The following is a 25,671-nucleotide window of genomic DNA, read 5'->3' as shown; positions in this document are numbered from 1 at the left end:
ATGACTGCATGTGCTGAGGTAGGACAGAGCCAGACTCTCATTGGCTGCTTCCTGGCGGAATGAGTCTTCTTGTTTCAAAGCATAATCCTGATCATCATCTAGTCCCACTTTACAAGATAATGATCCTGCTGTCCATGGTTAATCTACAACATCTCTCGGCTACTGGTGCCTTGTCCTTTGAGGTGTTTAAGATGCAGCAGAGTTGAAGATGACAGCTCCTTTGTGGAGACAAAGACAGTATCCAGTATGGACATTGGCCCAGAAATTCGGGTCCCAACGCTTGAGTACGGACGGAGTACTCACACGTGGACCCGATGGAAGTGCCGGTTTCTTGCATGCACTACGCATGTGCGGGAAACCGGCATTTCCGATCCTCTGAACCAAGGGGTTCAGAGGTCGAACGCGTGCGCGCAGGAGTCTGCGCGTGCGCGTTGAACTTCCTCTTTTTTTACAGGTTTGCCCGTGCGTGAAGGCCTCTACATTTTACACATTAAAAAACCAGACGTAAGGACTTCATTTTAAAAGGTAAGTGGTCAATTAATTAAAATTAGAACATTTTTTCCACAGGTTTATTATTTTAAAATACTTTACAGTAAGGTAAGTGTATTTTTAGCCCCGATTTTTTATAAAATTATTTTTTTCAAAAATTTAAATTGTTTAAAATAGTTATTTAATGTTATTTATAGTTGATTTAAATAGTGTGTTTTTTTTCAAATTTATTTTAAGGTTAAGTACTGTTTTGGGTGCCCGGAGTTTTCATGAATTTGACATTTCTTTCTGTCAAACTCATGAATGGAGTTTTCCCTCCTCCGATTGGTTGCCTGTGGCTCACGTGATCTCAGCCGACGCATCGCACTAACTACGCCGCTGGATCACGCAAGCACAGCGTGCCGGGAGCTGGACCGGTCCACAGACAGGAAATCCACGCAGGCCCAGGCCTCAACGGCCGGCGCGCTAGGTAAGTGTAGGTCGGGGGCTTGCACCCGCGGGAAGCCCCCAACACCAATTTCTGGGCCAATATGTTACTGCAGAGTGCACATGGAAACAGAGACAGACTACAGCAGACACCACACTGGCACAAACTCACATGTACGCACAATGTGCACTGGTGGATGTCGTGTCGTGGCTCAGTGGCAGCACTCTCCCCTCCTGGGTCAGAAGGTTGTGGGTTCTAATCCCACTCCAGCGCAGTACTGAGGGAGTACTTCATTGTCTGTCAAGTGCTCTGGGACGTCCTGAGGTCATTAAAGGCTCTAGATAAATGCAAGATCTTTCTTAACAGACCTTGCCTTTATTGGGCAATAAACGAACAAGCCAATAAATAAAAGCTATATTTATATAAATGATTTGCAATCTCTGTGCTAAGTTCACAAATAACTTTTTATATAATATTTCCTTTACAATCCATCCCAGGCCTATTCTTTCTTGAATTGAACAGTACAAGCCAATTAAATATGTTTCAGTTACTGGGGCTCCTTGAATTTGAATAATTGTCCACTAAATCCATGAGGAGTTGCCGACCATGAGCAGAACTGAACTAATCACACGCTGCCCTTTTGTTTTGAATTGTGTGGCTTGGTCCCTTTCATAAGCCGACAGCCTCAAAGACAACAGACCAGAAGTCCTTGCAGCATTTGTATAATGTTACACTGGGGGGCACAATTCTGAATGCAACTGGTTTCAACCTGCTTGCCCAGGTTTTCCCATCGTTATGCTGAGGGGAACCCATTTTAAATGAACAGGCACTCGACATTGGGATCAGAAAACCTGGGCCCTCGTGCGCTGTAACTGAATTAAAGGGGCTGTTGCAAAGCTAAGACTCGCCGAAAGTCATATCTTTGTCTGGTTTTCCTTGATAGTGATCTCTTTAATTCATAGAGCGGTGGTTCCACCTGTTGGGGAGATGTGAGGGATCAGCTGCAGCCGCTTACCTCTCAGCCACCCACTCGTGGTAGGCGCAGATACCTGGGTGTATCAGCAATGGCTCAGTGCGAAGCACGCTCGCCTTGCGAGTCAAAGGGTCGTGGGTTCAAATCCCACTCTGGGAGACTTTGACACAAAATCTAGGCTGACGCTACAATGTAGTGCTGAGGGGGTGCTGCACTGTCAGAGGTGCTGTCTTTCAGATGAGACGTTAAACCGAAGCCCCGCCTGCTCTCTCAGGTGGATGTAAAAGATCCCATGGCACTGTTTGAAGAAGAGATGGGGCGTTCTCCCCGGTGTCCTGGCCAATATTTATCCCTCAACCAGCACTGGGTCAATTATCTCATTGCCATCTAATTGGCTGCCTACAGTGACTACACTTCATTGCCTGAAAAGCACTTTGGGATGTCCTGAGGCCATGAAAGGTGTTAGATCCGTGGTTCAGTGGATAAATAATCACACGGATGCTGTACATTAACAAATAACAGGTCTTTACTGGAGGAGGGTAATCTCTAGACTGGGGGTACAGAGGCATGCGCACAGCTTATATACCGGTGTGGTCACTGCCGGTACTACAGTATACAGGAGCTGTAAAAAGTAGTTCTGACTTAAAGCACATACACTACAATTCCTCCCTTTTTAGATTAATAATACCCCCTTAATATTCAAATAACAATTACATTTTTACATGTACATTCAATAACAAAAGTCCATTTATAGATTCAGTCTTTGGGGCGGCTTCCTGACCCTTTCGGGATAGCGCCTTTCCGGAGGTTCTTGTTCTTGGTGCAGAGGCGATTCTGACCCCCTTTCACTGGGTAGTTCATCGGGTTCCACTGCTACGGGGTCTGAAGTAGATACTACCGGTATGTCGGGTTCATCCCCAGGTACTCGAGACATGGGGTTGACGCATTCCTGTGATGCTAAGATCTGATCGACGTGGCGTCTCACAATGTTCTCCCCAACATCCACTGTGTACATTAATGGCCCCTGCCTTGTACATATCATTCCGGGTTGCCACTTCTCTGTTCGATAATCCCGGGCCAAGACTGGTTGCCCTACATTGAAGCTCCTTGTCGGCGTCTCGTTGATGTGCTGGAATTGTTTGTCCTCAACATTTCTTCGCACATTTGGTCTGAGCAAGTCCAGACGAGATCTCAACCTTCGGTTAAAGAACATCATGGCCGGGGTCTGGTTGGTAACTGCATGTGTCGCGTTTCGGTAGGCTAATAAGAAATTGTCCATCTTATGCTGTAGTGGAATTTCCTCGTCGTACATGGCCTTTATCGCCTTCTTAAAGGTTTGTACGAACCTCTCAGCCAATCCATTGGTGGCTGGATGATACGGGGCGGATGTGTAATGCCTTACCCCATTCCTTTTCATGAATTTTTGGAACTCATCGGACACAAACTGTGGTCCATTATCAGAGCAGATCTGCTCTGGCAACCCGTTTCTGGCAAATATGGTCCGTAGGACTGCAATCGTTTTCTCTGTAGTGGTTGAAGACATCTTTATCACCTCAGGCCACTTTGAATGAGCATCCACTGCTATTAAGAACATTGAGTCCATGAATGGACCAGCGAAATCAATGTGCACCCGTTGCCATGGAGAGGAGGGCCACTCCCATGGGTGTAGAGGGGCATGTGGTGGTGCATTTTGGACCTTCTGGCATCCTAAGCAGCTCTTAGTTAGGCCTTCGATTTGTTGATCGATTCCCGGCCACCACACATAAGCCCTAGCTAGGCTTCTCATTTTCACTCCCCTCAGATGACCTTCATGTAGCTCATTTAGCACTCTCTCCCTTAACTTGGGTGGAATCACCACTCTGGATCCACACATCACTGTCCCCTGGCATACTGACAGTTGTTCTCTTCTGGATGAGAATGCTGGCAACAGTGAGTCGCCATGTGTTGGCCATCCCCTCACCGTCAATTCATATACCCGTGACAGCGTCGGATCATTGCGGGTCTCCTTCTCTATATCCGCGTTTGTTACTGGCAATCGTTCAATTATCGACGAATAAAATATCTCGATAGGGTCCACTGCTGGTGCTTCCTCCACAGTAGGCAGTGGCAGGCGCGATAGCCCATCAGCGTTCCCATGCTGTCTCGTGCCTTTATATTCTATTTCATATTGATTCGCCCCTAGAAACAGGGACCATCTTTGTAACCACTGTGCAGTCATTACTGGCACGCCCTTCTTAGGATTAAAGATGGAGACAAGTGGTTGGTGGTCAGTCAGCAAGGTGAACTTCTGTCCATGCAGATAGTGGTTGAATTTTTTTACTCCCCATACTAGGCTGAGGGCCTCCCTGTCAATCTGGGTGTAGTTGCGCTCGGCTGAGGTTAGTGACCGAGACGCAAAGGCTACTGGCCTCTCCAACCCGTCTGGGAATTTGTGCGACAGCACCGCTCCAATGCCGTAGGGTGATGCATCACATGCCAAACGAATTGGTAGTGCTGGGTTGAAATGGGCCAACACCTCTTTTGATGTGATCAATTCTTTACACTTCTGGAAAGCTCGTCTACATTCGTCATCCCACTTCCATGGTACCCCTGTTTGCAGTAGGGTGTTCAGCGGGTGTAATACCGTAGACAAATTTGGTAAGAACTTGTGGTAATAGTTTACCAGCCCGAGGAACGACCTCAGTTGTGACACATTTTCTGGTGCTGGAGCCTTGACTACTGCCTCTATCTTGTCAGGGGACTTATGTAACCCCTCTTCATCGATGACGTGGCCGCAATACGAGATCTGTTTCTGGAAAAACTCGCACTTGTGGCGATTAGCTCGTAGCCCATATTCCTTTTAATCTGGCGAGCACCTTCTCCAAGTTAGCGAGGTGATCACCGTCATTTTCGCCCGTGACCAAGATGTCGTCCAAATAACACTGGGTCCCTGGAATCCCTTGCAGGACCTGATCCATCGCCCTTTGCCAGATAGCCGGAGCCGAGGCTACTCCAAACACCAGCCGGTTGTATTGATAGAGACCTTTATGGGTGTTGATCGTAAGGTAATGTTTCGAAGCTTCTTCCACCTCCATTTGCAAGTACGCCTGGGCTAGATCAATTTTGGTGAAGCGTTTACCACCAGATAGCGAGGCGAAAATATCCTCAATTCGTGGAAGCGGATATTGCACCGTGTGAAGGACTGGGTTCACTGTCACCATAAAATCCATACAGATGCGGACCTTCTTTGGTTCCCCAGGCGTATTACTCAACGACCTCTTCATTACAGGAACGATGGGTGTAGCCCACTCGCTCCAGTCCACTTTGGACAGTACTCCTGAACGTTCCAACCCTTCCAGCTCTGCTTCAACCGCTGGTCTGATCGCATAAGGCACTGGTCTGGCCTTCAGAAACTTTGGGCTTGCATTATCCTCTATTTTAATTGTTGCTGTTATTCCTTTTAGTGTTCCTAGTCCCTCCTGGAACACTTCTTTTGCGTCAGTTAGCATTTTTGACAGTCGTCCAGGTGTGACGTCATCATCCTTTTTGGCCTCCACCTTCAGTGCCTGTATGGAATGCCAATCTAAATGTATCTTCCGGATCCATTCATGTCCTAGCAGTGGTGGTCCTCCATTTGGCAATACATATATATCCATTTTAGGTATTTCCTGACCTTTACATGTCACTTTCACCCTTATTTTTCCTTTGGGGTAGACTTTTTGCCCCGTACACATCTTCAAAACAATCTCTGTAGCTTTCAAGGGTATGTGTGAAAATAGCCGCTTGTAGTCTCTTTGATTTATGACTGTTAGAGCTGACCCTGTGTCCAATTCCATTTCCACTTGGACGCCGTCTATCTTGAGTGTAACCCAGATAGTCTGGTGATCCTCCATTTCGGTTACATTATGTAGTTTCAGACAACCCAGCTCCTTGCTTCCGGAGTCTGTGTCACTTTTCTGTTCGTCTGAACCACTGTCCATCACCTGGTGTACCTTTTTGTACTTCTCCTGTGGAGATTTCTTACTGTTGGTTTTCTTCCCAGACCTGCAGACTCTTGCTATGTGTCCTGCTTTCCCACACTGTCTGCACACTTGGTCCTTGAACCAACAATCTTTCTGGTCATGTGTCGTTCTGCCGCAGCGATAGCACTTCCCTGTTCCATAGGTCATTTCGTTGGTGCCATATTCTTATGGTCTCCGTTGTATCTCTGCAGCGCCCCTTGCAGCTGCTTCGTGTGATACTGCCATACTGAAAGCTTTGTCCAGCATAAGGTCCTTTTCTGATAGAAGCCGTTTCTGGGTTCCTTCACTTTGTAGCCCACACACAAACTTGTCCCTTAACGTGTCTGCTAGTCCCGCTCCAAACTGGCAGTATTTCGATAGCTTGCGCAGTTCCGTTAGGTACTCAGCATTGCTTTCGTCTTTGTGTTGGTTCTTTTTATGGAACTTAAATTGTTCTGCTATCAGCAGCGGTGTGGGGTTTAAGTGGTCCTGTAGGATTTCTACTATGCTTTCAAAATTCTTGTTTACCGGCTTCTCTGGGGTTATTAGATTTCGCAGTAACCCATAAGTTTTTGCACCCATGGAATTTAACAGAACCAGTGCTTTATTAGCATCTGGCACTTCATTTACCCTGCAGTACACCTCAATACGTTCCACATATGTCGCCCAATCTTCGACTTCATTGTCGAACGTAGAGATACTGCCACTCTTCGGCATCCTTGGTTGTGCGTTAACTATCACCACTGGCGCCTCCCGCGCTCTCCCTTCTTCTCTGCTGGCAGAAAATGGCGTCTCCCGCGCTTTCCTTCCTTCCCGCGCTCGCCCGTCTTCGCCGCTGCGGCTTCGCAAAATGGCGTCTCCCGCGCTCTTCCTTCTTCTCCGCGGCTCAATGGCGCCTCCCCTTGCTTCGCCCCGCGGACCCTGATCAGCCCGTGATCCCTGGCTGTGCTCTGTGTGTTCTTCTCTTGATATTTGTCGATGCCGCTCAGTCTAGAACCCGGCTGTTTCTTACCCTCTCTCCGGTTTGCAGTATTTTTCCTCGACGCCGCTCGGTGATCAACCCCCGGCTGCACCCTGCTCTCTTCACCCTCTTTCTTACCCCGTCGACGCTGTTCGGCTCTCTCTCTGCCGTCGGTCGGCTCCAGCCGCCGCTGCTCGGGAAGGGTCTGCTCTGGACCTGTCGGCGGTCTCTTACTGCTCGTTGTGGCTGGGGAACCAAGCCCGGCTCTCCACAGCCTCCCCAGCGTAGTTGGATCTCTGCCTGACTGCTGGGCGGTTGCTCGCGGTCGACGCCCGTGTTCCTGGACTCGACTATTTTTTTTTATGTTGCAGGTAGATTTGCATCAACACTCGTCGCCACTGTTAGATCTGTGGTTCAGTGGATAAATAATTACACAGCTGCTGTACATAAACAAATAACAGGTCTTTACTGGAGGAGGGTAATCTCTAGACTGGGGTACAGAGGCATGCGCACAGCTTATATACCGGTGTGGTCACTGCCGGTACTACAGTATACAGGAGCTGTAAAAAGTAGTTCTGACTTAAAGCACATACACTACAAAAGGCGCTATGCAAATGCAAGTCTTTCTGTCAGGTGTCTTTACATCTGCCCTCCAGACCGTGTCTTCAGCAGCTGCTGGCTCAAACCCTTGGAGTTTCCCCGTCGGTCACATGAGGGGGTTCTGACCTCCGTGCGGTGAAGGAATCTACCCAGACCAGCTGGTGACGTGTGATCCTGGTGAGGCTCCAGCTCGTTTTATGTTGAGTTGTGCTGCTCACCCTGTCGCTCGGGAGATGTTCTCTCTCCCTGCTGTGGGCTGTTACATAGAACTGACATGACCGTTCAGCCCAGCCAGTCTGGGCTGGTGTTTATTCTCCACATGAGCAGTATTCCTAGTCCCATGTGCCCGCCCTGTCCCATAGCCCATCACCTACCTAACGTATTCTGAAATGGTGATGTGATCTGTTTCAATCATTAACTCTGGTAGTGCATTCCACAGCCTCATAATCCTCTGTGTAAAAAGGTTTCTTTTACTCTCTGCCCTAAAGCTCACTCCTCCACCGTAACGCCATTTCCACACATAAACAGGGTTTCCAACACACTTCCGGTGAAGTTACAGCGATGGAGTGGGAACATTGCCCAGGAACTCCACAGTCTTAATCTTATATCTGTGTGTGATGAAATATTCCATTCATCACTGCCTGTGACTGTGGTCGGTTTCAGTGTCATTTCCCTTCCCCCAGTCCTCATTGTATTGTTTATTGGAATGTGCTGGAATGTGCTGTGTGTAGGGCTCCGCCCATACCTGGCCCCTTTTGTAAGCTAGCTCAGTCTGGCCTCAGTCTCCAGAAGGAAGATACCTCTCTCTCTTACGTGTTACTTTCTAAGTTAATAAAAGCCTTGTTTTGTTTCGCTAACATCGGGTCTCGGAATTATTGAGGCACATCAATTTTATTAACTTATTTTTCAACACTATGGATCAACTCCTGAAACCTGAACGTTTGGATTTGGATCAACATGCTCCGGACGCATCAGCACGCTTCAGACACTGGTTTGAGTGTATGGAATTTTTCCTGGACAATTCCGCAGCCGTCAAAGACGCTACGGACGCTGCGAGGATGAGACTCGGAATTCTGCGGAATTGGGTAAGCCACCGGGTTTACCCCCTCATCCAAGACGCCGATACGTACCTGGCCGCCTGCGACATCTTAAAGGCGCATTACCAGCAGCCTACGAATGAGGTGTATGCTAGGCATCTGCTCGCTACTCGCGCACAGCGACCTGGGGAATCAGTGGAGGAGTTCCTAAGCACCCTGAAAATGCTTGGCAAAGACTGCAAGTGCCGAGATGTAAAAGCCACAGTGTACACTGACGAGCTTGTTCGCGATGCCTTTATCACAGGCCTCAGCTCCACTTACATCCGGCAAAGACTGCTGGAGAAAACGGGGTTGGACCTGAAACAGGCTGCGGACACCGCGCGATCCCTGGATGTGGCCCAGAGAAACTCGGACGCCTACTCTTCAGCCCGCGCCGTCCACGCCACCACGTGTGCACCGAGGGCGCAGCCATCTTGGAAGGCATCTTCCCCGCCTGGCAGCCCGACACCGGCGGGGCCCCGCGCTCCCCGCAGAAGCCCTACGACAGCCGCGACGCGTCAGGGACCCAACTGCTACTTCTGCGGGCAGCCAAAACACACCAGAAACCTGTGCCCGGCGAAAGGCACCACCTGCTTTAAGTGCGGTAAGAAGGGGCACTTCGGGAAGGTGTGCAGAGGAAACCCTGCTGGAAAACCAACCGCCGGAAAACCCGCCACCGCCGCGTGTGCGCCGTGGGAGCGGCCATCTTGGACACCATCTTGCCCGACCTCGTGGGGTCCGCCATCTTATGGGCAGACAGCGTGGACGCCATCTTGTATCGATCAGGGCCCTACAGTGGCATCGGTCACAGTGGACCAGACCAGGCCGCACCCGCTATCCAAATCAATGGTGGACATCGAGGTAAACGGGTGCCGGGTTAAATGTTTAATTGACAGTGGAAGCACGGAGAGTTTTATCCACCCTGAACTGGCACAACAACTCTCCCTAAAGGTGGTCCCTGCTCAGGGTACTATCTCTATGGCCGATAAAACCCAGACATCGACCATTCTGGGTTACTGCACGGTACAATTGGGCGTTAACGGGACTGTATACGATAATTTTAAAGTACTAATCATGAAGAACCTATGTGCGAGCGTGATCTTGGGCCTGGATTTCCAGTGCAACCACCAAAGCATCACGCTCAAGTATGGTGGGTCCCAGCCGCCCCTCACAGTGTGCGGTCTGGCTACCCTGAAGGTAAAGCCGCCTTCGCTATTCGCGAACCTTACCCCTAACTGCCGGCCAATAGCGACCAAAAGCAGGAGGTACAGCTGGGAGGACAGGCGGTTTATCGTGACCGAGGTAGACAGGCTCCTGAAAGAGCGCATTATTGAACGCAGCAACAGCCCATGGCGCGCCCAAGTGGTAGTGGTAAGGGGTAGCGAGAAGAAACGGATGGTGATCGACTATAGTCAAACGATCAACAGGTACACCCAACTAGACGCCTACCCGCTACCCCGCATATCAGAAATGGTGAACCAAATCGCCCAATACCGGGTGTTCTCCACCATCGACCTCAAGTCAGCGTACCACCAGCTCCCTATCAGACCAGAGGACCGCCTTCGAGGCGAACGGACGCCTCTACCAATTCCTCAGAGTCCCCTTTGGGGTGACGAATGGGGTCTCGGTCTTTCAGAGGGAGATGGACCGCATGGTCGATGACCACCACTTGCAGGCAACCTTCCCCTACCTCGACAACATCACCATCTGCGGCCACAATCAGCTGGATCACGACTCGAACCTCGAGAGGTTCCTGGAAACCGCACAAAAACTCAACCTCACCTACAACGAGGACAAGTGCGTTTTCAACACCACGCGCCTCTGCATACTAGGCAGCGTGGTGGAGAATGGGGAAATCGGACCAGACCCCGACCGATTGCGCCCCCTACGGGAGCTGCCCCTGCCCAACACTCCCAAAGCCCTGAAAAGGTGCCTGGGGTTATTTTCTTATTATTCCCAATGGGTCCCCAACTACTCCGACAAAGCCCGCCCCCTCTTGAAAGCATCCTCTTTTCCGCTCTCTGCTGAGGCCCACGCCGCCTTCAAAAGCATTAAGCAGGATATTGAGCGGGCCACGCTACAGGCAGTGGACGAGAACACTCCATTTCAAGTGGAAAGTGATGCGTCTGACTTCGCCTTGGCGGCCACCCTCAACCAGGCGGGGCGGCCCGTAGCTTTCTTCTCGAGGACCCTCCAAGGGCCCGAGATCAGACACTCCTCCGTGGAAAAGGAGGCCCAAGCCATCGTGGAGGCAGTGCGCCACTGGCGCCACTACCTAGCCGGCAAACACTTCACCCTACTTACTGACCAGCGGTCGGTATCGTTTATGTTCAATAATAAACAGAGGGGGAAGATTAAAAATGATAAGATTCTTAGGTGGCGGATCGAGCTCTCCACCTTCGAGTACGACATCATTTACCGGCCAGGGGCCCTTAACGAATCCCCTGACGCCCTCTCACGAGGGATGTGTGCCAGCGCCGCCGGGGATCGGCTACAGACCCTCCACAACGACCTCTGCCACCCAGGGGTCACGCGGCTGTTCCACTTCATAAAGTCCCGTAACTTACCCTACTCGATTGAGGAAGTTCGGTCTCTGACCAGGAACTGCCGCACTTGCGCTGAGTGCAAGCCTCGGTTCTACCGCCCAGATAGAGCCCACTTAATCAAAGCTACACGGCCCTTTGAGCGGCTCAGCTTAGATTTCAAGGGCCCCCTCCCGTCCGTCGACCGCAATGTTTACTTCCTGAACATTGTGGACGAATACTCCCGGTTCCCATTCGCCTTCCCCTGCCCAGACATGACCAGCGCCACGGTCATTAAATGCCTCAACAGCCTGTTCTGCCTGTTCGGTATGCCGAGCTACATCCATACGGATAGGGGGGCGTCCTTCATGAGTGAAGAGCTACGCCAGTACATGCTGTCCAAGGGGATCGCCACGAGCCGTACCACCAGCTACAACCCCCGGGGTAACAGCCAAGTGGAGCGAGAGAACGGGACAGTATGGAAAGCAGTCACTCTAGCTCTAAGGACCAAGGGCCTCCCTATCTCCCGCTGGCAGGGAGTCCTCTCGGATGTGCTCCATTCGATACGGTCGCTATTGTGTACGGCCACTAATGCCACGCCTCATGAATGAATGTTTGTCTTTCCCCGGAAATCCACCTCAGGCGTATCCATGCCGTCATGGCTCTCCACCCCAGGTCTGGTACTCGTGCGAAGGCATGTGAGGGGCCACAAGACGGACCCTCTCGTGGAGCCAGTACACCACCTCCACGCCAACCCCCAATACGCATATGTCCGGCACGCCGACGGAAGGGAGGACACCGTGTCCATAAAAGACGTCGCCCCAGCCGGCATCGACAACAACCACGGCAATAGCAGCAACAACGATCACAGCAACTCTTACCCACCCACTACTCTTTCATCACCCCCGGAAGAACATCGACCAACGGCACCCCCACCAACGACCCCTTCAACAACCCTGGCGGCACCCCCGGCAGAGACCCAGGAGGCTACCGGGGACACCCAGCCGACACCCGCGGCACCACAACAGCCACGTCGGTCGCAGAGGACTATCAAACCCCCGAACAGACTAAATCTATAGAAGGGGTGAATGTGATGAAATATTCCATTCATCACTGCCTGTGACTGTGGTCGGTTTCAGTGTCATTTCCCTTCCCCCAGTCCTCATTGTATTGTTTATTGGAATGTGCTGGAATGTGCTGTGTGTAGGGCTCCGCCCATACCTGGCCCCTTTTGTAAGCTAGCTCAGTCTGGCCTCAGTCTCCAGAAGGAAGATACCTCTCTCTCTTACGTGTTACTTTCTAAGTTAATAAAAGCCTTGTTTTGTTTCGCTAACATCGGGTCTCGGAATTATTGAGGCACATCACTGTGTCTCCCCATTCTAAATCTCTTGCTTATATTGAAATCCATTTGCCACAGTTTTGCCATTCACTTAACCTGTCGATATCCCTGTGTAATTTTATGCTTCCATCTACATTGCCGCCTATCTTTGAGTCATCGGCAAACTTGGATATGTGACTTTCTGTGCCATCATCTAAGTCGTTAATAAATACGGTGAATAGTTGAGGCCCCAACACAGATCGGGGATAACTGTAGTTGCAGTGGCACTGAAACCTGTCCCAGAACCTCTAGAGAAAGGAATGGTGGTGATGATGAAACGAGATGGTGAAGGAGAGACTGGATACAAAATAAATCCTTTATTCCAAGAACTAGGACAGTATGATAGGTACATTCAACTCTTTCTTGTCGTGCAACATGTGTTTACAGATCGCTGTAGTGCACATGATTGCAACACCACACTGTATTCTTAAATAAGCACAAATTCCTTCACGGTGCCTCTGTAATGTTTACAAGACGGTGGTAGTTCTATTAGCTGCTGGTGAACACAAGGTGCAACATGATGCAACATGATGAAAAAATGCTGCTCATACACGTCATTTTAAAGTGCTCTGTTTAGGTTCATATACCTTTACTGTGGGGAGGTGTAGTGAACCTGGGCTTAATGGTAACATTCCCACCTCTGAATCCCGCTCCAGACAGTCCCAGCGAGTGGCTCCGGCTCTGAATCTCGCTCCAGACAGTCCCAGCGAGTGGCTCCGGCTCTGAATCCCACTCCGGACAGTCCCAGCGAGTGGCTCCGGCTCTGAATCCCGCTCCAGACAGTCCCAGCGAGTGGCTCCGGCTCTGAATCTCGCTCCAGACAGTCCCAGCGAGTGGCTCCGGCTCTGAATCCCGCTCCAGACAGTCCCAGCGAGTGGCTCCGGCTCTGAATCTCGCTCCAGACAGTCCCAGCGAGTGGCTCCGGCTCTGAATCCCACTCCAGACAGTCCCAGCGAGTGGCTCCGGCTCGGAGTTCTGGGTTGACATCCAGTGAGATACTCGTGTTCGGTGGGGGTGGGTGCCCCGGGGGGGGGGGTGGGTGCCCGGTGGGTGCCCCCTCGTTGTATAGGTTGTGGGAGCCCATAAACGCCTCGCACTAACCACTGTATGGGTTGGTATGAAGATGGTTGTGGCCATGGAAGGAACGTTGGCGTTCAGCCTGTCAGACTGTTACTCAGCCTGCGAATCCTTCCACTACTTCACACCATTCTCCAAAGAGCCAATCACGGGAAGGATCATTCTCAGGGGGGTACGTGGGAATCAGGAATAACTGCAGTTGCAGTGGAATCTGCCCTAGAACTTGGACAGAAAGACTATCAGAGGACTTGAGGGGGCTCTGAATAGACCGTAGGAAGGAGCTTGCTGGAGAGGTTAATTGGAGAGTGAAGCTATGCTTCCAGCAGAACTTGTGTCCTTCTCAGTGTTACCCTGTTAGCAAGAAAATCTTCAGTGGATCAGGGGAATGGTCTTCAGCTAGATGTGGGAGGCTGCGGCTGGCGTGTTGCTCCAGGCTCTTCATCTTTTGTGGAGCACTTCGGAAGAGACCTTTGCGGTTTCAGCATCCTCTTGGTGATCCTGCAGGGAGCTGGTGGTTTCTCGGAGTGTCTGTGAGAAACTGGATAGATTGTCCATGAGGTTTGACGGATGTTGACCTACTCGTTGACTGTGGACTCTCTGTGAACTGTCCCAGGAAACACTTGTCGACTTTGAAAGCTCCTGTGGACACTGGGCATTCGGGGATCGGCCAGACTCTAACATCACTGCCAGTCTGGCTCCAGAAGATCTCACAAGCACCTCCTGGGGCCCTGCTTCTTATGACAAGCTTGGGAAACATTGCTTACGCCACAATGTGCAGAAGGCTCTGAGAATGAGCTGCTTTCTCTTCCCTTCATAGAATGTCTTTCATGTTGACTGCTGAATGACTTTATTTTATTTGATCCATTTTCTACAATGCTCTGGGGTACAATTTGCTCTTGGGCTGTGCGTGGACCGGGCGCCAGTGAATCGGCATCCGGTTTTACACACGCCCGATATACATTTCTATTGGCTTCAATGGAGCGGGGGAAAGGGGTGGCCGATTCTCCAGCGCCTGTTCCGATCTGCCGCCCAAGACCAGTTTCAACCCCGCTATTTATATTTTGCCCAGTTTCCTTCTCTGCTCCTGGATACACCAGGGTGGACAGAAAGGCCAAGAGAGACTGTAGCAGTAGGCCAGTCACGGATCTCCCAGTGCGCTACACCGAGCGTTGGCTAACTCTGCAGGCCCGATTTACAACTCGAAGCTCCGGACATGGAGCCTTACCTAACCCTAACCCTAACCCACTGGGAGTGCAGACTGAGAATATGTGGGTCGTGTCTGTTGTAAACTTGGCCTAGCTTCAACAGGAAGCCTTTCAGTTCCTGCCCAAAAGGGGGCCAATTACAACACCCAATCAGAAGCTACTTTATGTAAATAACTGGTAGTAAAGGTAGAAAATGGAGGCCAGAATGAGACAGCAGACTGTGGGCCTGACTCTTCACATGGGCTCTGGTGCAGGACCCTCTCCTGCCAGTTATCGATATGGAAAGTCATGGGTAGCGTTCACTCAGAGGAGCAGCCCTCCGATTTCAACAGAAGCCAAGCTGCTTCACTTAAACCCTCCACAAGATGTGAGGAGACTGTCTCCAGAGACCCAGACAGTGTCCCACGCCAGATGGGGAGTCAGTGCGTAGACCACAATTGTGTGAAATTGGTGTCAGCTGTGGCTCAGTGGGTAGCGCACTCGCCTCTGAGTCAGAAGGTTGTGGGTTCAAGTCCCACTTCAGAAGACTTGAGCACAAAATCTAGGCTGACCCTCCAGTGTAGTGCTGACGGAGTGCTGAACTGTCGGAGGTGCAGTCTTTCAGATGGGATGTTAAACTGAGGTCCCTCTGGTGGATGTAAAAGATCTCATTACACTATTTTGAAGAAGAGCAGGGGAGTTATCCCCGATGTCCTGCCCAATATTTCTCCCTCAATCAACATCACTAAAACAGATGATCTGGTCAATATCACATTGCTGTTTGTGGGAGCTTGCTGTGCACAAATTGGCTGCCGCATTTCCGACATTTCAACAGTGACTACACTTCAGAAGTACTTCATTGACTTTGGGATGGCCTAAGGACGTGAAAAGTGCGATATAAATGCGAGTCTTTTAACTTTAAAAATTCATCAAACTCTGCAGAATGACAAGCTGATAAAAGTCATGGTAAGAAAGAGGATTAACCTCAGTGGCCAAAGATTAAATGAACACTGGGGAGGGCCAGTCCCAGCAAGGAAAGCACTCATGTTGGTCAGGATCTGACAGCAAAGGGTGCTGAGGGGAGACATATAGTTCCCAGAATCTCAAGTTTGGTAAGTTTAAAACGGTTACAGTAGCTGGAAAGCCCAAGTGTAAAACGTATTTAATCAGCTCCAGCTTGTAACGTCCCCGGTAAAAGAAAGACAGGCTTGCATTTCTATAGCGCCTTTCATGATCTCAGGGTGTCTCAAAGCACTTCACAGCCAATTAAGTACTATTTGAAGTGTAGCCACTGTTGTAATGTAGGAAACACGGCAGCCAATTTGTACACAGCAAGCTCCCACAAACAGCAATGTGATATTGACCAGATAATCTGTTCTAGTGATGTTGATTGAGGGATAAGTATTGGCCCCAGTATATCGGGGATAACTCCCCTGCTCTGCAAAGAGCACCATGGGATCTTTTACATCTACCTGAGTGAGCAGACGGGGCCTCGGTTTAACGTCCCATCCGAAAGATGGCACACTCCGACAGTGCAGCGCTCCCTCAGTGCGGCCCCTCCGACAGTGCAGCGCTCCCTCAGTGCGGCCCCTCCGACAGTGCAGCGCTCCCTCAGTGCGGCCCCTCCGACAGTGCAGCGCTCCCTCAGTGCGGCCCCTCCGACAGTGCAGCGCTCCCTCAGTGCGGCCCCTCCGACAGTGCAGCGCTCCCTCAGTGCGGCACCTCCGACAGTGCAGCGCTCCCTCAGTGCGGCACCTCCGACAGTGCAGCGCTCCCTCAGTGCAGCCCCTCCGACAGTGCAGCGCTCCCTCAGTGCGGCACCTCCGACAGTGCAGCGCTCCCTCAGTGCGGCACCTCCGACAGTGCAGCGCTCCCTCAGCACTGCACTGGAGTGTCAGCCAAGATTTTATGCTCAAGTCTCTGGAGTGGGACTTGAACCCAGAATCTTCTGACCCAGAGGGGAGAGTGCTGCCCACTGAGCCACAGCACAACATCCACAAGTGCACATTGTGTGTATGTGTGAGCTTGTGCCAGTGTGATGTCTGTCTCTGTTTCCATGTGCACTCTGCAGTAATATAATGTACCTTCAAGTCCCACTCCAGAGACTTAAGCACAAAAATCCAGGCTGACATACCCAGCCAGCTTTCGGATGAGACGTTAAACCGAGGCCCCGTCTGCTCTCTCAGGTGGATGTAAAAGATCCCACGACACTATTTCGAAGAAGAGCAGGGGAGTTATCCCTGGTGTCCTGGGGCCAATATTTATCCCTCAATCAACATCACAAAAACAGATGATCTGGCCATCATCACATTGCTGTTTGTGGGATCTTGCTGTGTGCAAATTGGCTGCCTCACTTCCTGCATTACAACAGTGACTCCACTTCAAAACTACTTCATTGGCTGTGAAGTGTTTTGGGACGTCCTGAGGTCGTGAAAGGCACTATAGAAATTCAAGTCTTTCTTACACTGTCCTTGTCTCTGCAAAGGAGTTGTCATCTTCAATTCTGTTGCATCCATTCTAGAGTCCTTAAACATCTCAAAGGCACCAGTAGCCAAGGGAGCTTGTAGATTAACCATGGGAAGAACAACAGGATCATTATCTTGTAAAGTGGGACTCGATGATAATCAGAACTATGCTTTGAAACAAGAAGACGACTCATTATATCAGGAAGCAGCTGATGACAGCCTAGCCGCTGTCCCACCTCAGCCTTGCTGCTGGATTCTTCATTGGGAACTCAGTGCAGACATTTTCTGGTTCTGAGAAATATCCTAATGGGGATTCACAACCAGTGAAGAACATTACAGTTGTTGTTATTATATAGACATACATGGCAGCCATTTTGTGCACAGCAAGGTCCCACAAACACCAATGTGATAAATGATCTGTTTTAGTGATGTTGGTTAAGTGATAAATATTGGTCGGGACACTGGGAAGAACTCCCGTTATTCTTCAAATATTGCCATGGGATCTTAAACATCCAACTGAAAAGACATTGGTTTACATTCCATCTAAAACACAGCACCTCCGACAGTGCAGCGCTCCCTCAGTACTGCCCCTCCGACAGTGCAGCGCTCCCTCAGTACTGCCCCTCCGACAGTGCAGCGCTCCCTCAGTACTGCCCCTCCGACAGTGCAGCACTCCCTCAGTACTGCCCCTCCGACAGTGCAGCGCTCCCTCAGTACTGCCCCTCCGACAGTGCCGCGCTCCCTCAGTACTGCCCCTCCGACAGTGCCGCGCTCCCTCAGTACTGCCCCTCCGACAGTGCAGTGCTCCCTCAGTACTGCCCCTCCGACAGTGCAGCGCTCCCTCAGTACTGCCCCTCCGACAGTGCAGCGCTCCCTCAGTACTGCCCCTCCGACAGTGCAGCGCTCCCTCAGTACTGCCCCTCCGACAGTGCAGTGCTCCCTCAGTACTGCCCCCAGACAGTGCAGCGCTCCCTCAGTACAGCTCCCTGATAGTGCAGCGCTCCCACAGTATGGTCCCTCCGACAGTGCAGCGCTCCCTCAGTACTGCCCCTCCACAGTGCAGCAATCCCTCATTACTGCCCCCGACAGTGCTGCACTCCCTTAGTACTGCCCCTCCGATAGTGCTGCGCTCCCACAGTATTGCCCCTCCAACAGTGCAGCGCTCCCTCAGTACTGTCCCTCCGGCAGTGCAGCACTCCCTCAGTACTGCCCCCCGACAGTGCAGCGCTCCCTCAGTATTGTCCCTCCGACAGTGCAGCGCTCCCTCAGTACTGCCCCCCGACAGTGCAGCACTCCCTCAGTATGGCCCCTCCGACAGTGCAGTGCTCCCTCAGTACTGCCCCTCCGACAGTGCGACGCTCCCTCAGTACTGCCCCTCTGACAGTGCAGCGCTCCCTCAATACTGTCCCTCCGACAGTGCGGCGCTCCCTCTGTACTGCCCCTCCGACAGTGCAGCGCTCCCTCAGTACAGATCCTCCGACAGTGGAGCACACCCTCTGTACTGCCCCTCCGTCAGTGCAGCAATCCCTCTGTACTGCCCCTTCGACAGTGCAACGCTCCCTCAGTAATGCCCCTTCGACAGTGCAGCGCTCCCTCAGCACTGCCTCTACGATAGTGCAGTGCTCCCTCAGTACTGCCACCCCCAACAGTGCAGCGCTCCCTCAGTACTGCATCCCGACAGTGCTGCACTCCCTCAGTACTGCCCCCCGACAGTGCAGCGCTCCCTCAGTTTGGCCCCTCTGACAGTGCAGCGCTCCCTCAGTACTGCCCCTCCAGTCAGTGCAGCACTCCCTCTGTACTGCCCCCCGACAGTGCAGCGCTCCCTCAGTACTGCCCCTCCGACAGTGCAGTGCTCCCTCAGTACTGCCCCTCCGACAGTGCAGCCATCCCTCAGTACTGCCCCTCCGACAGTGCAGCCATCCCTCAGTACTGCCCCTCCGACAGTGCAGCACTCCCTCAGTCTGGCCCCTCCGACAGTGCAGCGCTCCCTCAGCACTGCCCCTCCGACAGTGCAACACTCCCTCAGTACTGCCCCTCCGACAGTGCAGCGCTCCCTCAGTACTGCCCCTCCGACAGTGCGGCGCTCACTCAGTACTGCCCCTCCGACAGTGCAGCGCTCCCTCAGTACTGCCCCTCCGACAGTGCAGCGCTCCCTCAGTACTGACCCTCCGACAGTGCAGCACTCCCTCAGTACTGCCCCTCCGACAGTGCAGCGCTCCCTCAGTACTGCCTCTCCAACAGTGCAGCGCTCCCTCAGTACTGCCCCTCCGACAGTGCAGCGCTCCCTCAGTACTGCCCCTCCGACAGTGCGGCGCTCCCTCAGTCTGGCCCCTCCGACAGTGCGGTGCTCTCTCAGTACTGCCCCTCCGACAGTGGGGTGCTCCCTCAGTACTGCCCCTCCGACAGTGGGGTGCTCCCTCAGTACTGCCCCTCCGACAGTGGGGCGCTCCCTCAGTACTGCAGTGGGGGTAAATCTAGATTATGCTCAGGTCATCAACTGTGATTTGAGCTTACTGTCTCCTGACTAAGAGGTCAGAGTGCTACCAACTGAACCAAGCTGTCAATTAAGTCCAAAGTCCCAACCCCAGCCCCCACCCCAATACCAGTTTGTTCTGCAGTGACCAAGGATGGTTCCGGTACTCAGCTCCTCGGTCCGGTTATTCAGTGTTCCCAGTTTGAACCAGATTTTCTAGTTCACACTTGTACATATTTGAACTCCGGAGAAGTCAAAGTAGAAAGTTGACAGGTGAGGGGAGTGGGAGGATGAGACCACTGGAGTGATGGGGGTCAAGGGGCACAGAGCAATGGGGGTCAAGGGGCACAGAGCAATGCTGTGAACAGGGGGAGTCGGGCACAGTCCGTGCCTTTCAGGGGTTCCTTTACACAGCGAACCAGGACTGCATCACGTCAATTTTTCGTTGGATGATGAAGCTGTGTAACAATAAGTTGCCACGTTGTAGCTGCGGTGTCACGTGGTCTGTTTGGTCTGTTTCTCTGTTGCATGTATTTCCTCCCTCTCCCTCTCTTTCCTCTCTCTTGTCTATATTGAAGAGCAGGGGAGTTCTCTCGGTGTCCTGGCCAATATTTAGCCCTTAACCAACAACACTAAAACAGATTATCTGGTCATTATCTCATTGTTGTGTGGGAGCTTGCTGTGCGCAAATTTGGCTGCCGCGTTTTCTACATCACAACAGTGACTACATGTTAAAAGTACTTCATTGGCTGTAAAGCACTTTGGGATGTCCTGAGGTTGTGAAAGGCGCTATAGAAATGCAAGTCTTTCTTTTTGTTTTTCTGTCTCTCGTTCTTTTTCTCTCACCTTTCATCTCTTTGCCACTCTCCCTCTTTCTTTCTCTCTGTCTTTCTCTGCCTCAGTCTCACCCCTCTTTTCTCCCTCCCTTTTCCCTCTCTGTTTCTTCCTCTCCTTCTCTTTCTCTCTCTCTCCCCCCTCTCTCCGTCTTTCTCTCTCTCCCCCCTCTCCGTCTTTCTCTCTCTCCCCCCCTCTCTCCTCTCTCCTCTCTCTCACTCCCCCTCCCTCTCTCCCCCTTTCTCTCTCTCTCACACACTCCTCCCCTCTCTCTCCCCCTCTTTTTTCCTCTCTCACACTCCTCCCCTCTCTCTCTCCCTCTTTCTCCCTTCTTCTCTCTCATGTTTCCCTCTTGTCTTGCAGGTTGTTTGGGAATGGTGGATCCTGTCGAGCTTGTGCTCAGTCCATCCCGTCGAGTGAGCTGGTGATGAGGGCTCGGGACAGTGTTTACCATCTCGAGGTTAGCCGGCTCCATTCTCCATTGGCCTGTCCACATTATCGGGCACCAAACTGCTCAGCCCAGAGCAGCTCCATTGCTGAACTGGAGCCTGTTAGTTAGTAGTGTGACATCTCGCACTACCACACCTGAATTAACACACCTACCCTGGCACGCCTACCCTGACACGCCTGAATTAACACACCTACCCTGACACGCCTGAATTAACACACCTCCCCTGGCACACCTGAATTAACACACCTGAATTAACACACCCAAATTAACACACCTACACTAGCACACCTACCCTGACACACCTGAATTAACACACCTACCCTGACACACCTGAATTAACACACCCGAATTAACACACCTACAGACACACCTACCCTGACACACCTGAATTAACACACCTACACTGACACACCTGAATTAACACACCTACCCTGACACACCTGAATTAACACACCTACCCTGACACACCTGAATTAACACACCTACACTGACACACCTGAATTAACACACCTACCCTGACACACCTGAATTAACACACCTACCCTGACACACCTGAATTAACACACCCGAATTAACACACCTACAGACACACCTACCCTGACACACCAGAATTAACACACCTACACTGACACACCTGAATTAACACACCTACCCTGACACACCTGAATTAACACACCTACCCTGACACACCTGAATTAACACACCTACACTGACACACCTGAATTAACACACCTACCCTGACACACCTGAATTAACACACCTACCCTGACTCAGAGGCGAGAGTGCTCCCACTGAGCCCCGTCTGATGCTGACATCATGCTGCTAACCACAGCAGCTCAGGACCACGAGGAGCACTGGAGGATGCGGCACCATCGTAAGTCTTGGAAAGGAAGCTCCGAGTGTGTGGTAGGATTTGGAGCTGTCTCTAATTGGCATTTACAAAACTTCCAAATAACCTGAAGCTGTGCAAGCCACGAATAGTCACCACCAGACCAGTTAAAGCTACTTGCACTCCAGCACCACTTCCACCTCTAACATCGCCAGTCTCCGCCCGAGCCTCAGCTCATCCGCTGCTGAAATCCTCATCCATACCTTTGTTACCTCCAGACTCGACTGTTCCAAAACACGGGCTGGCCTCCCGTCTTCCACCTTCGGTAAACTCCAGCTTTGCTGCCTGTATCCTAACTCGCACCAAGTCCAGTGAATCCACCCCTGTGCTTTCTACACTGGCTCCCGGTCCACCACCTCACATTGAATCCCTCCATGGCCTCATCCCTGCCGATCTCTGTGACGGCCAGCCCTACAATCCCGAGTTCTCTCCATTCCTCGTGCACCCCCTCTCCCTACGCCCTACCATTTGCCACTAGACGCTATGCTCTAGAATTCCCTCCCTAAATCTCTCCACCTCCCTCTCCTCTCAGTCTGTTCTTAAAACCCACCACTTTGACCAAGCTTCTAGTTACCCCTCCAAGTATCTCCGTCCGTGTCTCGGTGTAGTTACCCCTCTTAGTATCTCCGTCCGTGTCTCGGTGTAGTTACCCCTCTTAGTATCTCCGTCCGTGTCTCGGTGTAGTTACCCCTCCTAGTATCTCTGTCCACGTCTCGGTGTATTTACCCCTCCTAGTATCTCTGTCCACGTCTCGTTGTAGTTACCCCTCCTAGTATCTCCGTCCGTGACTCGGTGTAGTTACCCCTCCTAGTATCTCCGTCCGTGACTCGGTGTAGTTACCCCTCCTAGTATCTCCGTCGTGTCTCGGTGTAGTTACCCCTCCTAGTATCTCCGTCCGTGTCTCGGTGTAGTTACCCCTCCTAGTATCTCCGTCCGTGTCTCGGTGTCAAATGTTGTCTGAGGACCATCCTGTGAAGCGCCTATGTTAAAGGAGCTATATAAATGCGATTTGTTTTTGTTCATTCACCACATTCCCTTCTGTTGCTGTGTTAGTGATAGTGGCAGGAGCTGTGTGTACTGTACTGGTGTCTGAGCTTTAGTACTGGGCCTACCACAAGGCCGAGAGGCCCCTAACCTGCTCACTCTTTGTCTCCACAGTGCTTCACCTGTGCTACCTGTAGAAACAGGCTGGTGCCAGGAGACAGCTTCCACTTCATCGACGGAACAATCTTCTGTGAGCGTCACCTGCCTCCGGCCCTGCCTGGTGGGCCCATCAAACCTCCGCTGCCAGACCACAAGGCAAGGTTCAGTCGATAAGGTGCAGGAGAAGGGAGAGAGCAAGCTAACACGACCTTCACTATCTCAAGATGATCTCGTAGAGGCTCCTTTCGACCAACCCCATCCCCCCACCTTGCAATAGCGTAACCTCACTGTCACAAGAGATTCTCCAGGATATGTCAAAAATCTTGTGCCCAGCACACATTACAATTGCCACACTGCCACCTGATTGGCAGGAATGTTACATCCTGAAGCAACGATGAATCACAAGAGAAGAAATTGTACAAATTGAACATAAGCAAAGCAAGTCGAAAAGCTCCCAATGAGGAGCTCGGGACATGTCGAGACAACAAGTCAAACAGGAGCAGTTTGCTAACAGCAAAGAAAGGGAACCATTCCGATCACTCCATGGGGTGGAATCGGTCCTGGGCGGAGTGCACAATGGGCGATAGTGAATTGGCAGCTCATTTTACACTACGCCCAATTCTCTTTCCCCTTGTAGACCCTTTATGGAAACCAATGTCCTGGTAGAAGAGCAGGAGAGTTCTCCCCGGTGTTCTGGCCAATATTTATCCCTCAATCAACAATACTAAAACAGATTATCTGGTCATTTATCTCATTGCTGTTTGTGGGATCTTGCTGTGCTCAAATTGGCTGCCACATTTCCTACATTACAACAGTGACTACACTTCAAAATTACTTCATTGTGTAAGCTTTGGATCACAAGTCACACACAGATTACCCAAAGGGTCTTAGGAGTTGTAAGGCTTTTTATTAGAGAGCTACAGTTTAAGCATAATCAGATACTACTACATGCGACTGAAATAGATACAGTGGACATACAACCCGTGACAGATGAGGGCGATCTACGGCCCTGGAATGGAACGAAACGACCGGACGGACAGACAGTACAGTGGTTTCGGATTGGGTGGATTCCTGCAGTCTCTGGCAGCGGTCACTTCCGTTGGGTCATCCCTTGAGCTGTTGGAGGCGTTAGGCTGTCAGCCAGCATTGATCCACCTCAGGGGCTAAACTTGACCAAGGTGTTAGGCCGTAACCACCTCGGGGAAGCCTTCGCCCCTAACTGCCTGTTTTCCTCGCTCGGTTGTCTGTTTTTATGCCTTATTTCGATGGGCTGGTGGATACCTGGTGTCAATCATTTTTACCCATCCCATTGTCCAATTACAAGAGGCTACCTCTGACTGCCCCCTCCCAGCCTCATGAGGTCATTTTCCTCCTTATCTCTGTTCTGAAGGTCTTGTTGCCTTCTCATAGACAGCTTGTTTATCCTACAGCTCCTTTCTGCATCCCTATCAGGCCTAGCTATGCCCACTCGTAGGCCTGTTTTTGTGTTCTGACCTCATAATTCAACTCTCTGTACAACTCCTTTCCTGACATGCCTGGAATCCTTCGGTCATCAATATAGGCAAACTGCTGCTCCAGGGAACCCGCAACAGACTATTATTTCTTACAATTAACTGTAAAGGGATTTGGAACATCATGAGGTCGTGAAAGGCGCTATATAAATGCAAGTCCTTCTCTGTGTGATTGGTCCTTGGGAAATAAATAAACTCCTTTCCAGATGTTGTCAGTGGTGACGTACATCCTCCCCCCACAACAGCCCAATGATTGTGAGCAATGCTACGGGAGATCTGCTAGCTCATTCTAATTTTCCTTCTCTCTCTCAGCTAATTTAGTGGCGACCAATTCAATCCTGAGGAATCTGCGGTCTCTCCACCTTCACCACTTGCTACCGGGTGACTACGCCAACCGAGCAACTGCGCAAATTCTTTCCTAGTGCTCCTGAAACATGTTGGAGACGATTGTTTTCCCCACTCGTGTCCCGTGCTGCCTCATTTCCCTCCGATGGACCTTTCCAAGGAGACTCGGCCAGCTTTCAGGTTACTTATTAAGAGTTGAGGAATTTCACCTGGGAAATATAAACTGCCGCTGTGGTTATAGCAACAATGAACAGGATGAGCAGATTAAGAATTGTAGCCCTGGCTCCTGATGAGGGCATGGTCCAGCATGGGAGCGGAGCTGGACCGTCTATGATAACTTAACCAATCTCAGCAACCAGATAGGCCTACAATTGATCTCAGTACAGGATTCCTATTAACACTTCTAGGAACTTTGGTGAAGATAGGCATGGTTTTGGATGCTATGCTCCCCTTGGTTGAATTTCCCAAGGCCAATTATTATAACTCAGGTGCTACCCTGACTGAGATCGGGTTGACCCTGGGAACGTTCGACTGTGTGGGGCTAGGTACCACACTGGGCAGTGCACTCCCCACCTGAGCCACAGGGCACCCACTCCAAGTAAAGGCTTTCTCCTCCCTCCCGGAGACACTCACTGCGGAGGAGGCCCTCATATTATCGGGTACCTGGTGCACTCCCGAACCCGGCACCAGCACATAGGACAGCAAAGGAGCCAAGAAAACATGAGACTTATGGAACTCCTCGAGAACTTGACCACACCCTGCATTTTCAATGATTTACACAACTTGATTACATCGATTAACATTAAGATGTGTGTACAGCAGACGTAACATTAGGATATGTGTACAGAGGACATGACTAAGTATAATAATTTAATAAATACTTATTCATTCTG

The 25,671-nt window shown here is 51.2% G+C and overlaps 1 protein-coding gene across 1 annotated transcript; it reads left to right on the top strand.

Annotated features, from left to right (window-relative positions):
- Positions 1-25,671, top strand: LOC147101909 (LIM domain transcription factor LMO4-B-like). Its single transcript, XM_085965150.1, has 4 exons — positions 1-18; positions 843-958; positions 20,803-20,899; positions 22,938-25,671. Exons 1-4 carry the CDS (start codon positions 1-3, stop codon positions 23,094-23,096), a joined length of 390 nt encoding a protein of 129 aa, XP_085821276.1. The 3' UTR covers positions 23,097-25,671.

This window comes from Somniosus microcephalus, chromosome 23 (assembly GCF_052327205.1).
Source record: "Somniosus microcephalus isolate GS21.2 chromosome 23, FLI_Smic_1.0, whole genome shotgun sequence".
Classification (NCBI taxonomy): domain Eukaryota; kingdom Metazoa; phylum Chordata; class Chondrichthyes; order Squaliformes; family Somniosidae; genus Somniosus; species Somniosus microcephalus.
This window is presented reverse-complemented; position numbering and strand designations above follow the sequence as displayed.

Bases quoted from the DNA above. Each gene is read 5' to 3' on its own strand.
- LOC147101909 (XM_085965150.1), top strand. The intron at 959-20,802 runs GTAAGTGTAGGT...CTTGTCTTGCAG, and splicing joins CTCAACGGCCGGCGCGCTAG to GTTGTTTGGGAATGGTGGAT. The intron at 20,900-22,937 runs GTTAGCCGGCTC...TTGTCTCCACAG, and splicing joins ACAGTGTTTACCATCTCGAG to TGCTTCACCTGTGCTACCTG.